We start from the raw sequence: 15080 nt of genomic DNA, 5'->3' as shown, positions 1-15080 counted from the left end.
CAGGGTCCGCCCTCCAAAGCTAGGGGCGCGGCCTTCGTGAGAGGCGCAGCGGGGTCCTCCCGGTAAGCGGGGTGGGGCCGGGCGTGCCTGTCAATCTTCCTCCGCGACTGGGTCCAGGCTTGGTATAAAGGGGTCGCAGAGAGCAATGAAGACGGTCTTGGAGCGAGGACAGTAGCCGAGTTGAAAGAAACAGTTTTGGTGCAACATCCACCCTAGAGAGGTGGCCCTGCCTCCCGGCAAGTCAGAATCCTTTAAAAGGTCCGCGGAGCGAAGGAGGGGAAGGCGGGTCCGGCGTCTCCAGGCGACAGGCGGTAGCTCCGCCTAGCCAATCCGCGCCCTGCGGTGGGCAGGACTCCAGCCAATCATGGTTCGCGGCTCGGCTCCGGGCGGAGCTGGGTGGGCCTGAGGCCAGACCGAGAGGCCCCGGGGTGGTGAGCGCGGCCCCTACCCAGCACTCGCAAAGGAGGGTCGCAAAGCCGCGGGCGTTCCCGGAGGTAGTTGTTGCGAACCTGGCAGTTGAGGTGAGGTGTGGCTGCCTGGCTTGGGATCCGCCTTGGGTTGAGGGAAGTGGAGGCGCTCCGGAGAGTTGTGGAGGCGGGGTATGGGTGGGAGTAGGGGGCGCAGGTTTGGAGAGACTGAGTTTCGAGATCCTGAAAGGAAGGCGAAGTTTTGGGGACAGGGTCTTCAAGTGGAGGGAGTCTGAAGCTGGGACACGGGGTGTTTGGGAAGCGAGAGAACTAGGGAAGGAACTTTTGGGGGCAGGAAATCTGAAGATTGGGATAATTCAGGTCTCCGGGACGAGTTAAAGTCGGGCACTACTGTTCAGGAAAAAGTTTGAGGCGTTGCGCTGTGATCCCGAGCATTTGGAGAAGCGAAAGAAATAGGGGCAAGGACTCGATCTCCTAGACGCAGTGGTGGAGAGGGGTCCTGGGGAGAGGAGAGTTCCCAGTCAGGTCTTGGAGCCGGAGGGGGAGTCGGAGATGAGGTTGAGAAGCATTTGAAAGACCGGAGAATAGGGGAAAGTTGACGGGGAGGGTCTCAAAATTCAGATACCTAGCGGCCCGAACAGAGCGCATCGGAGAGCATTTGTAAGTCTTTGAGCGATGTGTTGGGGCCTGGGTCTCTGGACCCGAGAGTAGTTTGATGGAAGAATTTGGGACTTTCTACGGTCCGCAGGACCGGTAGAAAGCAGTTTAGAATCGGAGTCGGGTGGGGGAGGGGTGTTTCGGGCGTGGAGCTCAGACCCGCAGCCCTGAAGGCAGCGGAGGGCGGGGCTCGGCGGGCGCCGGGCAGCTGGACGTCCGGGTTCCCTTCCCCCACCCACCACGGGCCGCTTTGCGCATGCCCTAAGGGAAGGCGGGGAAGGTGCGTCCCTGCGGCTTGCTGAGCCCTCCGGGGGTTGTAGTGCGCGTTCAACGTCAGTACGTGTACCTGGAGGCTATTGGCCCACATTTCCCATAAGCCCCAAGGACCAAGTTGGGGCGTGTCTGGGTTCCGAACTCGAACTTCGTCGAGGGGGCGGGGCCTGTAGAGAGCGGGGGCCTGGTTGGATGGGCTGGTCGGGGGCGGGGCTTGGCGTGAGTAATGTTCTGGCGAGTTTTCCTACCGGACTCATGCTGGAGAAACCTGAAGGCAACCACAGAGGGAGTGAGGGAGGTATTTTCACTGTTGTTGCGAGAGCTCCCAGTCAGGAAAAATATTTGTTCTCTGTAAAAGAAGAGTCTCCACAGATAGGTTCCCTATCAGGGTTCCAGGTGGCTAGAATATAGTAGACATTCAAAAAAAAAATTTTTTAAGTGATTGTGGACCTGTATTTTATTTTTTGTTTCATTTTGTTTTCAAATTAAAGAAATATATATATTTTTGTCTTTTCTAGGACCGCACCCGCGGCATGTGGAGGTTCCCAGGCTAGAGGTCTAATCCGAGCTATAGCCGCCGGCCTTCGCCACAGCCACGCCAGATCCAAGCCTTGTCTGCGACCTACACCACAGCTCAAGGCAATGCTGGATCCCTAACCCAATGAGCAAGGCCAGGGATCGAACCTGCAATCTCATGATTCCTAGTCGGATTCGTCGGGAACTCCTCAAATAAAAATATTGAATGAGGAATTCCCGTTGTGACTGGACGGTAAGGAACCCAGCTAGTATCCATGAGACTGGTGTTCAATCCCTGGCTTTGCTCAGTGGGTTAACGATCAGGCGTTTCCGTGAGCTGCGGTGTAGGTCACAGATGTGGCTAGGATCTGGCGTGGCTGTGGTGTAGGCCAGCAGCTGAAGCTCCGATTTTGACCTATAGCCTGGGAACTTCTATATGCCACAGGGTGCCGGCCTAAAAAGAAATTTTTTTTCAATAAATAACTGGCAATGAACTCTTGTTCATTGTGCGTGTAGTATCACTTCCCAAGATCTCACAGCTGAGCAGTGTGAAAGGCAGAAGTCAACCCTAGGAATCTCTACTTGCAGGCCAGGTGTCTGTACTCAGTATCTGTCTTGTGTGTGTCGTGTTTGAAAATAAGAGTATTGTGAAAGAACAGCCTTAAGACTCCAGAACTTGAATTAAGATTCCTTGTAGATGAGGAAATTGAGTCTCAAGGAAGTAAATTCACTACTGGAGGCCACATGGGCCAGTAAGTGGGATTCAAACCCAGCTGTGTCTTGCGTCCAGATCTTGTTTTGTTAATCACATACATATACTCTCTTCCTTAGCCTTGTGAGATTTATTTGGGCCATTAAAAATCAACAGCCATACAGGAGATTCAGGATTTGAACTAACCCTGCTGTGTCTCACTTGCCCCTCTTCTTACCACAGGGCATCATGGTAGGCTTGAAGAGGAAACACTCAGATTTGGAGGAGGAAGAAGAGGATGAGAAGTGGGACTGGAGTCCCACAGGCCTTCGGAGCTACCAGCAAGCCCTGCTCCGCATCTCCCTAGACAAAGTCCAGCGAAGCCTGGGCCCCCGAGCACCCAGCCTTCGAAGGCATGTCCTCATCCACAACACCCTCCAACAACTCCAAGCAGCGCTTTGCCTGACGCCTGCACCTGCCCTGCCCCCCGAGCCCCTCTTCCTGGGCGAGGAGGACTTCTCCCTGTCGACCACCATCGGCTCTATTCTCAGGGAGCTGGAGACCTCCATGGATGAGACTGAGCCCCCTCCCAATCCAGTGGCTCCCCCAGGTCCCCAGAATGAAGTATTGCCCCAGCCCGATCCGGTCTTCTTAGAAGCTCTGAGCTCCCGGTACCTAGGGGACTCCGGCCTGGATGACTTCTTCCTGGACATTGACACATCGGCAGTGGAGAAGGAGCCTGCACTGACCCCACCCGAGCCTCCTCACAACCTCTTCTGTGCCCCAGGTTCCTGGGAGTGGAATGAACTAGATCACATCATGGAAATCATTCTGGGATCCTAAAACTTTGATGGGGAGGGGGCGCTCCTTCCCCATCTCAGCCTTGGTGGGCTGAAATCCCTGGATGCAACTCTGTGTGTGTGTGTTTATATGGAGGCTTTAAGCAGTAACTGTGGCCTCCTTTGCTCCCATTTCAGGGTTCCACAAACTGTCTTGCATGTGTGTGTGTGTCTGGTTATCGCAGCCTTCTGTGAAGGTGGGTCTTCCTGAATTAATTTATCTGTTGCAAATGCCTTAATGAGACTCTGTTTCTGGGAGTCTGATTTCCCACGTCCACATTTCTTCTGCCTTTCCCTCCAGTTCCTACTCCCCTCGTGTCCCCTGGGGCCTCAGGGAAGATAAGCTGGGCCTGTCAAAGGATGACAGGGAGGTGCTGCCTGGTTGCTATGGAAACCCAGCTTCTGCCTCTTGCACCTCTAGGGAATGGGAGGGGCTGGCCTCCTCCCCAGGCTGAACCCCACCTCCTTCATAGGACCCCAGTCCCAGCAGCCTCCTGATTCATGACCAGGCCGGACCACGTGCAATAGGGTGGAAACCAAACTGCTCCATGCCGCATTATTTAATAGAAAGGCAGGTTTTGTGGTGGGTTTTTTTGTTTTGTTTTCTGATTGTAATTTTTTTTTTTTTAATAAAAGTATTTTGGAAGGGGTGGTGTTGCCTAAAGTTTCTAAACTTTAGTGGGTCAGTGGGAGGGACCTGGTAAGTTCCCTAGACTCCTGCATCTCTGCCCTGTCAGAGTTGGAGCAGGGATACGAAATAGATCCTGGAGTTCCCGTTGTGGCTCAGTGGTTAACAAATCTGACTAGGAACCATGAGGTTGCAGGTTTGATCCCTGGCCTGGCTCAGTGGGTTAAGGATCTGGAGTTGCCGTGAGCTGTGGCGTAGGTCGCACACGCGGCTTGGATCTGGTGTTGCTGTGGCTCTGGTGTAGGCGGGTGGCTACTGCTCCAATTCGACCCCTAGCCTGGGAACCTCCATATGCCACTGGGGAGTGGCTCAAGAAAAGGCAAAAAGACAAAAAAAAAAAAAAAAAAAAAAAAAAAGATCCTGTTGCCATGTTTTCCATGGGAGGAGCCTGAGGTGAGAGGCCAGGTCACTTGCTCAGGGTCGCATAGCTAGGAAGGAGCAAGGAACTAGAACTCAAGTTCAGTCTCCCTCCAGAGACTTCTTAACTATTGTATTTGTTGCTTCGTGATAGATTTAGACACCTCAGCCACATTGGTGGACACAGGAGGGCAAAACGGGCCCATGGGTTACATGTCAAAGGCTAGGGCTCTCTGACACTTAAAAGTCAACACTTTCATTGTAGAAAATGTGCTGCTGAGGCCCAGAGGAGAGAGAAATGCCCAGAGACCCCATGTTACTAAAAGCAGATCTTTCTAGAAAACTGTTGGCTAGGAAGCAGAACCTAGGCTAGAGTGGTTCTGATGATTTATTTAGGAGATGTGAGCCAGGCTGCTGAGAGGGAGGGAGCGAGGCCAGGGAAAACACCCTGTGACAGACTGTTGCACTGGCTAGGCGGCCACAAAGACCTTCAAAGACAAGGCAGCAGGTATGTACACAGCATTAGGGACTTTTCTGGAAGGCGTGCGAGGAGGAACCTGAGTGTAGTCCACAAGCAGGGAGAGGAAGGGGATTTTTGCCCTTGCTTTCTGGCTTAAAGGCAGGTCCTCCTCCTGAGCATCGCATCTAAGTCTAAAAACAAGTCACTTACCACGAACAGGTGGGGCGGTCTGGAGAGGGGCAGTCTCCAGCCTGGAGAGAGAGCAGCTGGTCAAGGGCATCTCAAGAAGGCGCGTGAGGTCCCCGTCTCAATGTGGATGCCCACTGGATCATGTCTTCCTCCAACTTGAAACTGGTGACTTCTCACACTCAAAATAAAACCCCGACTTCACCGAGGCAGGCAAAGCCTGACAATCTTGCTCCTGACTTACCCACTTTAATCTCATTCTCCCCTCCCCACTCAGCTCCCTGCAGGGCTTTTGCACTTGCTGTTAGCTGCCCAGAGACACTTCCTGGCTAGTTTCACCAATCCTCTCCTCTCACAGAGATCTTCCCCGCCCTTCCCAGCTCAGCACGTCCGGGCACACCTCCCCACCGCCACCACTTCGCATGGTTGGATTTTCTTTGTAACATCAATCCAGTCTCAAATTATGACCTTTTTATGCTTAGCCTCCTGTTGGAGTCCTCGAAAGGGAGGTGTTATGTTGTACTGCATAAAGAACTATGCTTGGGGAGTTCCCACCGTGGCTCAGCGGTTTATGAACCCAAGTTGTATCCATGAGGACGTAGGTTCGATCCCTGACCTTGCTCAGTGGGTTAAGGATCCAGTGCTGCCATGAGGTGTGGTGTAGGCCGGCAGCTGCAGCTCTGATTGGACCCCTAGCCTGGGAGCCTCCATATGCCATGGGTGGGGCCCTAAAAGGACAAAAAACAACAACAAAAAAAGAACTATGCTTGGTACAGGTGGGCACAATTTTTTTTTTTCCTGTTATTAAGAAGTCCCAACCTTGCAATGGCCAACCCTCCCTTCCACCTGTTTCAACTCATCTCTACCGACACTATTTTCTGATGTTCTTCAAACACACCATGTCCTGCCTCAAGAGTTGGAATAGGAGTTCCCTGGTGGCTCAGTGGGTTACAGATCTGGCAGTTGTCACTGCTGTGGTGCAGGTTCAATTCCTGGCCTGAGAACTTCTGCATACTGCAGGTGTGGCCAAAATTTTTTTTTTTTTTAATAAAAATTAGGGCATTCCTCTTGTGGCTCAGGAGTACCTGACTAGTATCCACGAGGAGACGTGTTTGATCCCTGGTCTTGCTCAGTGGGTTAAGGATCCAGTGTTGCTGCAAGTTGTGGTGTAGATCACAGAGGCAGCTCAGATCTGGTGTTGCTGTGGCTGTGACTCTGGCTTAGGCTGGCAGCTGCAGCTCTGAGTCTACCCCTAGCCTGAGAACCTCCATATGCTGCATGTGTGTCCCCCCCAAAGGAAAAAAAAGTAAATAAAAATTAAAAAATAGATGAGATGGGCAGAGAAGGCCTCACTGACAAGATAACACTTGAGAAAGACCTGAAGGAGGTGAGAAGTGATCCATGTGAATTTGTGGGAAACAATCCTGGCAGCAGGAGGAGCCAGTGCAAAGGCCCTGTGGTCAGAGTGTGAGTGGCATGTTCTTGGGACCATTTGGAGGTCTGTGTGGCTGGAGTAGAGGAAGCAAGGGAGAGAGTACTAGGAGAGGAGGTGAAAGTAGAGGGGGCAAATCACGTAGGCTCTTGTGGGAGTCCCTGGGGGACTCGAGGTTTACCCCAGTGAGCTGGAAGGCACGGGTGGACGCTGAGCAGTGGAGGAAGTAGAGCTGACTCACTTTTACAAAGACCGTCTGCCCTAAAGAGACAGGAGTGAAGAGGAATCCTGGAGCTTGTTGGTACCACGAGGCCAGTATGAGGAGCACCCCCACTTTCCAGATGATCCAACTGAGGCTGAGAGAGGCCCGTTCCTGCCTTGTCAGAGAACGGAAGAGAAAAGTGGAAAGGCTGGCCCTTCAGAGGGAAGCGGGTCCCTGAGGGCAGAGTCCACAGTTCCCCAATCTGCCCTCCCCCGCTGTCCGCGGTGGGGGATGGGCCCCGGCCACCTCGGTCCCTCCCACCTGCCCACCCTCCGTGGAGGGGGGGGCTCCCCGGGGAGCCCGGCCGGCGCGGGGCGGGGCGCTCCCCCGGCCCCTCCCTCCCCAGCTGGCGGAGGCTCCTCCCCCGGCCTGCCCGGCCCTTGGCTTCGCTTCTGGTTTCATTTCCCAAGGCCCGTGCGCTCGCCTTCTCCCTTCCCCCAGCCCTTTGAATTCCTGGCTCCTTCTCCACTTTCTGGTCTCAGCTTCAATGTCACCTCCTCAGGGAGGCTCTCCCGGACCACCTCGGCTACAGGGCACCTGTCCTCCGGACTATGATCACGTCTTATTAATTTCCTTCAAGTCACTGAACAGAAGCAGAAATTATCCGCATTTGTTCATCTTCCTGGGTCTTCTCATGCCACTCAGAATGAGAATAAAGGCCCATAGAATCTCTAAAGGGCTGAAAACTTCTTGACCTCCTACCTCCCTCCGGTCTAAGACAGCTAGCACCTCCCACCTCAGGGCCTTTGCACTGGTCCTTCCTTCTGGCTGGAACACTCTTCTTCCAGAGTTTTACTGTCTCTCTCGTTTCATCAGGTTTCTGCCAATGTCACCTCTTCAGAGAGCCCTCCACTACCATCAGCTCCCTGTCGCAACTGCACTCGCTTTCACTATTCTCCTGCTCAGCCTTTCACTTGTCACCTTCTAAGACATCAATAATTGCTTTATTACGTTTATCGTCCACCTACTCACAACCAGGGATTTTTTTCTTTTCTTTTCTTTTCTTTCTTTTTTCTTTTTTTTTTTTATGCTGCAGGGGCATGCAGAAGTTCTTGGGCCAGTGATGGAATCCGCACCACAGCAGTGACAAAACCAGGTCCTTAACTCTCTAGGCCACCAGGGAACTCCAAGAGTTATTGTTTATAATCCTACTGCCATAACTTCAGTGCCTAGAACACTGCCTAACACAGAAAATGCTCAATTAATTCTTTTCCATATTTCCTTTTTTTTTTTGTCTTTTGTCCTTTTAGGGCCGCAACACAGCATATGGAGATGCCCAGGCTAGGGGTCGAATCAGAGCTGTAGCCACTGGCCTACGCCAGAGCGACAGCAACACAGGATCCAAGCTGTGTCTGTGACCTACACCACAGTTCATGGCAACGCAGGATCCTTAACCCACTGAGCGAGGCCAGGGATTGAACCCCCCTCCTCATGGTTCCCAGTCAGATTCATTTCCACTGCGCCACGACGGGAACTCCTCCATATTTCTTTTCTTTCCACGCTGTCCCTTTATCCATGAGAAGAGAAACTCTGTGAGGTATAGCCAGTGATGTACCCTCATTGTTTACAACTGTACCTCAACACAGTAGGTGTTCAATACACATTAGTCAAACTCCTCAGACTCCTAGGAGCTCTTCTTCCCTGTATGACCTGGAAAGAGCCACCTGGAGACTCCTTTTTTACCAGGCCCAAAAAATAGGTTGTGAGAGAAATTATGTGAATTTGCCTAGCAGGGATCTTGTTGTAATTAGCATTTCACCTTTTTATTAGTAAAAATTTCGAGTACATAGAAGAGATGGGGAAAAAACCGCATGTATTCTGTGCACCTGAATATTCTCCCATCTAGATTTAACATTTTGTCTCCTTTATCTTCATTTGTGTATCTGTATACGTACTTTTTTTTTTCTGAACCAAAGGAGAGTAAATTGGAGACATTCTACCCCTAATATAGTAGTTCAGCAGGCATCTCTTTTTTTTTTTTTTTTTTTTTTTGTCTTTTTGCCATTTCTTGGGCTGCTCCCACGGCATATGGAGGTTCCCAGGCTAGGGGTCGAATCGGAGCTGTAGCCACCGGCCTACGCCAGAGCCCCAGCAACGCGGGATCTAAGCCGCGTCTGCAACCTACACCACAGCTCACGGCAACGCCGGATCGTTAACCCACTGAGCAAGGGCAGGGACCAAACCCGCAACTTCCTGGTTCCTAGTCGGATTCGTTAACCACTGCGCCACGATGGGAACTCCAGGCATCTCTTTAGATTAAGGATGCTCACTTATTAATCCATTTCACATCTAAGAGAATTTAAAATTCCGCGATATCATCTAGTATCCAGTCTATGTTCAAATTTCCTCAATTTTCTCAAGAATATCTCTCATAGGAGTTTCTGCCCACCCCAGCCCCCAATCATGATTGAATGCAGATTCAGATGCCTATTTGGTTTTAATAAAGAAATTATATAGTCTCTGGTATTCTGAAATATCTACCTCCCCCAATCCCTTCTTGTGTTTTCTTGAAGTTGAATTTCTGATAGGATAACCCTGTGGTGCTGTAGGCAGCCTACATTGTGTATTTGCCTGATTGCCTTCGTGTTTAATTTTTCACTCTCTGTTCCCTAGAAATTGGAGTTGGATCTAGACACTTGAGATTGAGCATCCATTGATAATCGCTGTCTGAATCAACCAGTCTAGTTAGCATTTTTGATGGCTTACTTTGGTCAAGGGCTTTATTCACAAACAGTTCTTCCCATAGGGCCTGAAGAGTTAGCAAACGAGCTACTGAAGAAGGTAAGACCCATTGTCAGTTTAGCCAACAAGTATAAAACTGCTGTCTACCTTCATCCCATCCGGCGTGTCTCCCCTTGAACTGTGCTATTACCACAACAGCCATTACTACGAAAGGACACGTTGTCACACACCACTTCCAACGTTTTGCACCAATTGTTTTTTAATCCTTAAAACAACCCTCTGGAGTTCCCGTCGTGGCGCAGTGGTTAACGAATCCGACTAGGAACCATGAGGTTGCGGGTTCGATCCCTGCCCTTGCTCAGTGGGTTAACGATCCAGCGTTGCCGTGAGCTGTGGTGTAGGTTGCAGACGCGGCTCGGATCCTGCGTTGCTGTGGCTCTGGCGTAGGCCAGTGGCTACAGCTCCGATTCGACCCCTAGCCTGGGAACCTCCATATGCCCAAGAAATAGCAACAACAACAACAAAAGACAAAAAAAAAAAAAAAAAAAAAAAAAACAACCCTCTGAGCCAGATGCTATTTGTCTGATTTTAGAGGTGGGGAAACGGAGATGCTCCTAAGAAACTAAAACATTTGTGCAAAGTCACACAGCTACTTAGGGAAGGGAGCCCAAGAAGGGGCTCCAGGGACATCCCACCCCTCCCTTCCTAGTTCCTGTAACCACAATTGAGTACACCTGCCCAGCATCTGTAGCGTCTGATATAGTGCTTTTACAGAGACGACCTTATTTTAATTTTACTAACTCTCAAGAGCTAGGCAAGAAGATCTCCCATTTAACAGACTCAGAGATGTCAAGCGTCTTTCCAAGTTCTCGCATCGAGTGAGAATTTGAACCCCGGGTCTATCTGGCTTAGAGTGTAGACCCCTGTTGGGGCTGGGTGAGTAAGAAGTTCAACTGCTGGAATTGGCGGGGCCGGGGGTAGGTGTGAGGGGGCAGCACAAGGAGAGACACAAACGCCACCCTCTACCGTCCCACAGGGCAAAGAGCCACCCCACCTTCTCTCCCCGGTTCCTTCACGAAGCTGCCCGGACATGCGCCCTGAAGACCACTTCCCCTCCTTTCGAACCTGCCCCCTATAGGCCCCGCCCATCGCCATCTAGGACCAATCCCTGAGTGGAGGGCGGGGCCTCCAGGGGAGTGGGCGGTAGCTAAGAGGAGTGGAGAGCCTGAAGTCGTGCGCTGGAGTCAGAACTCCGTCTCTCAAGCCAGGCTCCGGTTGCTGGAGGAGAGTGAGCGAGCAATGCTGCCGCCACCGCTTCCTGATTGGCTGCGGGTGGCTCCCTCTTCGTCCTGATTGGCAGTTTGTGAGCTGGGTATGTAAATGAAGGGAAGAAACCAGGGGAAAGAAGGGGTACTGGCCGCGGGGTCCTTTGGCAGGTTCGATCCCTGCGTCCGGCAGGTGCGAACCAGGGCTGTCTGGAATCGAGACGCACGGGCCTCTAAGGGCCGTCCGCCCCGGCCGGGCCGGGTGAATCACGCCGCAGCCCGGGAAGGGGGCGGAGGCGCCGGCTCTCTGGCTCCGGCTGTGTGACTCACCCGCCCCCGCCGCCGCCGCTTCGGGAGGAGTCGCCTCCACTGCCTTCCGGAAGCGAGCGGAGGCCGAGAGAGCAGAACAGCTCTCTGGGTATTCCGGCTCGCACGGTCCCGGGCGGCTGGCAGGAACGTTCACGTCCCGCGCGGCAGCATAAAGGGTCCGGGGGGGTCTGAGGAGCCGGAGTCCCCGGAAGAAAGCCGTCCTGGGGCCGCTAGGGGGCGCCGGAACACGGGGGAGGAGTCGGGGGTGGGGGCTGAATTCCTGCGGTTCCGGACTCCCGGGTCGGCTGGGAAGGAAGAGAGGACCCAGTTTTGAGTAGTGTGAGCGGTCCGTCTTAAAGTCCTGCTAGGCAAGGATCCCAGTACCCACTGTACCCTGCAGGCTGCCCGATTTAAAAAATCAGGTTGGGCCAGGGCACCACCCCGGGCAAAGTGTGGGTTCTCAAACTTCTCTCGGTGACCCCTGTGCCTATCAGGATTGTCCGGCAAGCTCTGTCCATTCTGCCTCTCAAATAAATCCTGAATCGACCAACTTCCTTCCATGGCCACTACCGCCTTTTACTCCCAAGTCACCATCATCGCCCACCCCAAGCCTCCAATGGATCGCAGTGCCACACTCTTCCAGCCTCCCTCCCTGTCCCTGCTCCCCAAAGCAGCCTAGGGGATCTTCTGGAAACCTAATCAGTCCACAACGCGACTCTCTTCCCTGCTCAGAACTCTTCAGTGACTGCCCACCACACTCACAATAAACTCCAAGCTCCTTGCCTCTGCCTCCTCTCCAACTCGCTCTTCTCCCTCCCTGCCCCCATGTCGCCCTGTGTACTGACCTCAGAGTTTTTTTTCAGTTCAAGCTGTTCCAGCCTCTAAGACTTTCTTTGCCTTTGCGGTTGTCCTTTATTCCCGGAATGCCTTCCCCCAGGTTCTTCCATGGCTACTTCCTTCTCATACTTAAGGGCTCATTTCAAATGTCACCTCAACATGCCACAGGCCCAGCCAACAAACAAACAAAGATTGTCAAAGTCACCTCGGAGGGGGAGCCTTCCCTGACTATGCTCAGATCCTTTTGGTATCTTCCTAGCACCTTCTAACACTTCCTGTATTTGTTTATGTATTGGTTGTCTGATACTATTAGTAGGCACCCCAATAAATATTAGATTAAAGCACGTGAAACAGCTGCCTCGCAGGTTAAAAGAAAGTTTAGACTATTGGACATTTTACATGTTTCACTGAAGAAATAAATAATAGTTATATTAATAGTATTATTTATGGGAGTTATTGTATACGTATTCACTGTTGTAAGTTCTTTTCGTATCTCACTTATTCCTTAAAACACCTCTAGGGGAGTTTCTGTCATGGCTCAGGGGTAACAAACCCAACTCTTATCCATGAGGATGAGGGTTCCCTCCTGGGCCTCGCTCAGTGGGTAAGGATCCAGGGTTGCTGTGACCTGTGGTGTAGGTCACAAATGAGGCTCGGATCCCGCATTGCTGTGGATGTGGCCAGCAGCTACAGCTCCAATTCAATACCTACCCTGGGAACTCCCATATAATGCTGGTGTGGCCCTAAAAAGACCAAAACCAAACAAACAAAACCTCTTGGAAATAGATACAAATATCATTCATATTCTAAAGTTTCCCTAAGAAAGGCTAAGGTCAGAGAGGTTAAGTGATTTGCCCAAGATCACACAGCAGTTGTCAGAACTTCACGTTGGCTTTCCATAACTGACTGACTGTCCTTCCTTGCAGATGATGCTGAGCAAGGGCCTGAAGCGAAAGCGGGAGGAGGAGGAGGAGGAGGAGAAGGAAGCCCTGGCAGTTGACGCCTGGTGGCTGGATTCTGGCCACCCAGCAGTGGCACAGGCACCCCAGTCGGTGGCCTCCAGTTCCCTCTTCGACCTTTCGGTGCTCAAGCTCCATCACAGCCTGCGGCAGAGTGAGCCGGACCTGCGGCACCTGGTGCTGGTTGTGAACACGCTACGGCGAATCCAGGCGTCCATGGCACCCGCGGCTGCTCTGCCACCTGTGCCCACCCCGCCTACATCCCCTGGTGTGGTGGACAACCTGCTGACCAGCTCGGACGCCGCCCTCTCGGCCTCCATGGCCAGCCTCCTGGAGGACCTCAGCCATATTGAGGGCCTGAGTCAGGCCCCCCAGCCCCTGGTAGATGAGGGGCCACCAGGCCGCCCCACTGGGGGAGCCCCACCCAGCCTGGGTGCCTTGGACCTACTGGGCCCGGCCACTGGCTGTCTGCTGGACGATGGGCTTGAGGGCCTGTTTGAGGACATTGACACCTCCATGTATGACAGTGAACTTTGGGCACCAGCCTCTGAGGGCCACAAATCCAGCCCGGAGGGTGGGCCAGGCAAGGAGGAAGCTCCAGAGCTGGACGAGGCCGAGCTGGACTACCTCATGGACGTGCTGGTAGGCACACAGGCACTGGAGCGGCCACCAGGGCCGGGGCGCTGACCCCCAGGGATGGAGTGGTGAGCTGGTGTCGAAACTGAGCCTGGTGGCTGGACCAACTCTCCTTAAAGACACAGCCGGCTTCCCTAGAGAGGGACTTTGGAGAGAAGGAATCCTGTCCTGGGCAAGTTTACCTCCACCCTCCATCCCCTTCACTTATGGCCGATGGGGGGAGTCTGGGATGGGCTCCTGTGATGAAATGCCAGGACCTGGTGGCTGGAATGTGATTGGACCAGGCCCAGTGTTGAATTCCCAGAGGTCAAAGCCTAGTATCCCTTTTCACTGATGTGGGAAGAGACCCCAACCAGTTCTGTGAAATTAAAGCCGGTCCTGGGAAGTCTCAAATCTGTGTACTGCTTTGTTTCTGGGCTAAGGCGAGGGTAAGATAATAACCTATAACATGGATCAAGCGTGGACTGCACACCCAACCCCAGCACCGTTCTAAGCCCTTGATGTGTGTTAACTCATTTAATCCTCATAACCAGAGGGGCATTATTATTATCCCCATTACACAGCTGGGAAAATTGAGGCTCCAAGAGGTCCTCTCTTGAAGAGCTAGGTTTCAAACTGTACTGCTTTTTGGTCTGAGAAGTAGACCAGTTGGGTCTGGTAACTGGTCCCCTTAGAAGACTCCTGGAATATACTCAGCCAGGTCTCCCTGATGTGCCTGTGTGTGTACGTAACAGAGGTGGCGGCAGCAGGGGAGAAGCCCCAGGCCACTGATTAAAAATGAAATCTGGTCCTTGTCTGGAATCTACTTCTGTGTCTTGGGGCCTGGGGGTGGGAGCAGAAGGGACCTTTCAGAATGAGCCAGAAATTCAAGCACAAACGCTGGAGGCTGGATGGAGTCTCTGAGGGCCAGCTCTCCAGGAAAATGGTGAAAAAACCAAGAAGACCAGCGACTTTTGAACCAAATCCACTCCCAGGTCTCCAGTCTCTCTTTGGGCAGGGGATAAGGGAGCCTGGAAGCTGATTCCGCAATAAAGCCACCGGAGGTTGGTGCTGACTTTATTTCGGAACGGCAGGCGAACCTGCTTTCCTTCCAGAAGAAGCGCAGGCCCCGGCGAGCGGGGGCCACCTGCCTGACAGCCTGTGCGGCAGGGCTGGCCTGAGCGCCGGCTGTCTGCGCCGCCCCCGCCGTCCAGCCGCATTCCTGGCCCGGCTGGGAGGGGCCGCACACTCAGAGGCCTGGCACGGGACCCAGGCGGCGTCCTTCCTGGCGGCCGTGGGGGCAGGGCAGCGCCCCGGGTACGGGTCGGGGGAGGGGCGCGGCGAAAGCCGCAGCGGGGCGGGGTTCGGGGGGCGAGGGGCCCAGGGTCGGACCTGGACCCCAGGGACGGGCTGGACCGCGAATGCGGGAAACCTCGCCAAAGGGACACTAACATCGCGGGGCCCCGGGGCCTCCACTCTGGCCGGAAGCGTCGGGGAGGCTGTAGCAGGGGTGGGACGTGGAGGGGGGGAGGAAGGCGGGCAGCTTCGATCCGCCCCTCCGCCTGGAAGGGGCGGGCAGAGGGGAGCTTCCTGGAGGAGCAGAGGAAGTCGTGACCATTTCTGG

General features: G+C 53.3%; 2 protein-coding genes across 3 annotated transcripts; both read left to right on the top strand.

Moving 5' to 3' along the window:
- SERTAD3 (SERTA domain containing 3) lies at positions 5-4054 on the top strand. Of its 2 annotated transcripts, none has more exons than XM_005655821.3 (2): positions 5-62; positions 2809-4054. In XM_005655821.3, the coding sequence occupies exon 2, from the start codon at positions 2815-2817 to the stop codon at positions 3406-3408; it is 594 nt and encodes a 197-aa protein (XP_005655878.1). In that variant the 5' UTR covers positions 5-62; positions 2809-2814; the 3' UTR covers positions 3409-4054.
- SERTAD1 (SERTA domain containing 1) lies at positions 10670-14237 on the top strand. The gene is made up of 2 exons (XM_003355914.3): positions 10670-10843; positions 12809-14237. The coding sequence occupies exon 2, from the start codon at positions 12809-12811 to the stop codon at positions 13526-13528; it is 720 nt and encodes a 239-aa protein (XP_003355962.1). The 5' UTR covers positions 10670-10843; the 3' UTR covers positions 13529-14237.

This window comes from Sus scrofa, chromosome 6, assembly GCF_000003025.6.
Source record: "Sus scrofa isolate TJ Tabasco breed Duroc chromosome 6, Sscrofa11.1, whole genome shotgun sequence".
NCBI lineage: Eukaryota > Metazoa > Chordata > Mammalia > Artiodactyla > Suidae > Sus > Sus scrofa.
Note: the sequence above shows the minus strand (reverse complement) of the source record. Positions and strands in the feature narration are given on the sequence as shown.

What these genes read in the sequence shown, in the direction of transcription:
- SERTAD3 (XM_005655821.3), top strand. Translation starts at nt 2,815, where the DNA reads ATGGTAGGCTTGAAGAGGAAACACTCAGATTTGGAGGAGGAAGAAGAG.
- SERTAD1 (XM_003355914.3), top strand. Translation starts at nt 12,809, where the DNA reads ATGATGCTGAGCAAGGGCCTGAAGCGAAAGCGGGAGGAGGAGGAGGAG.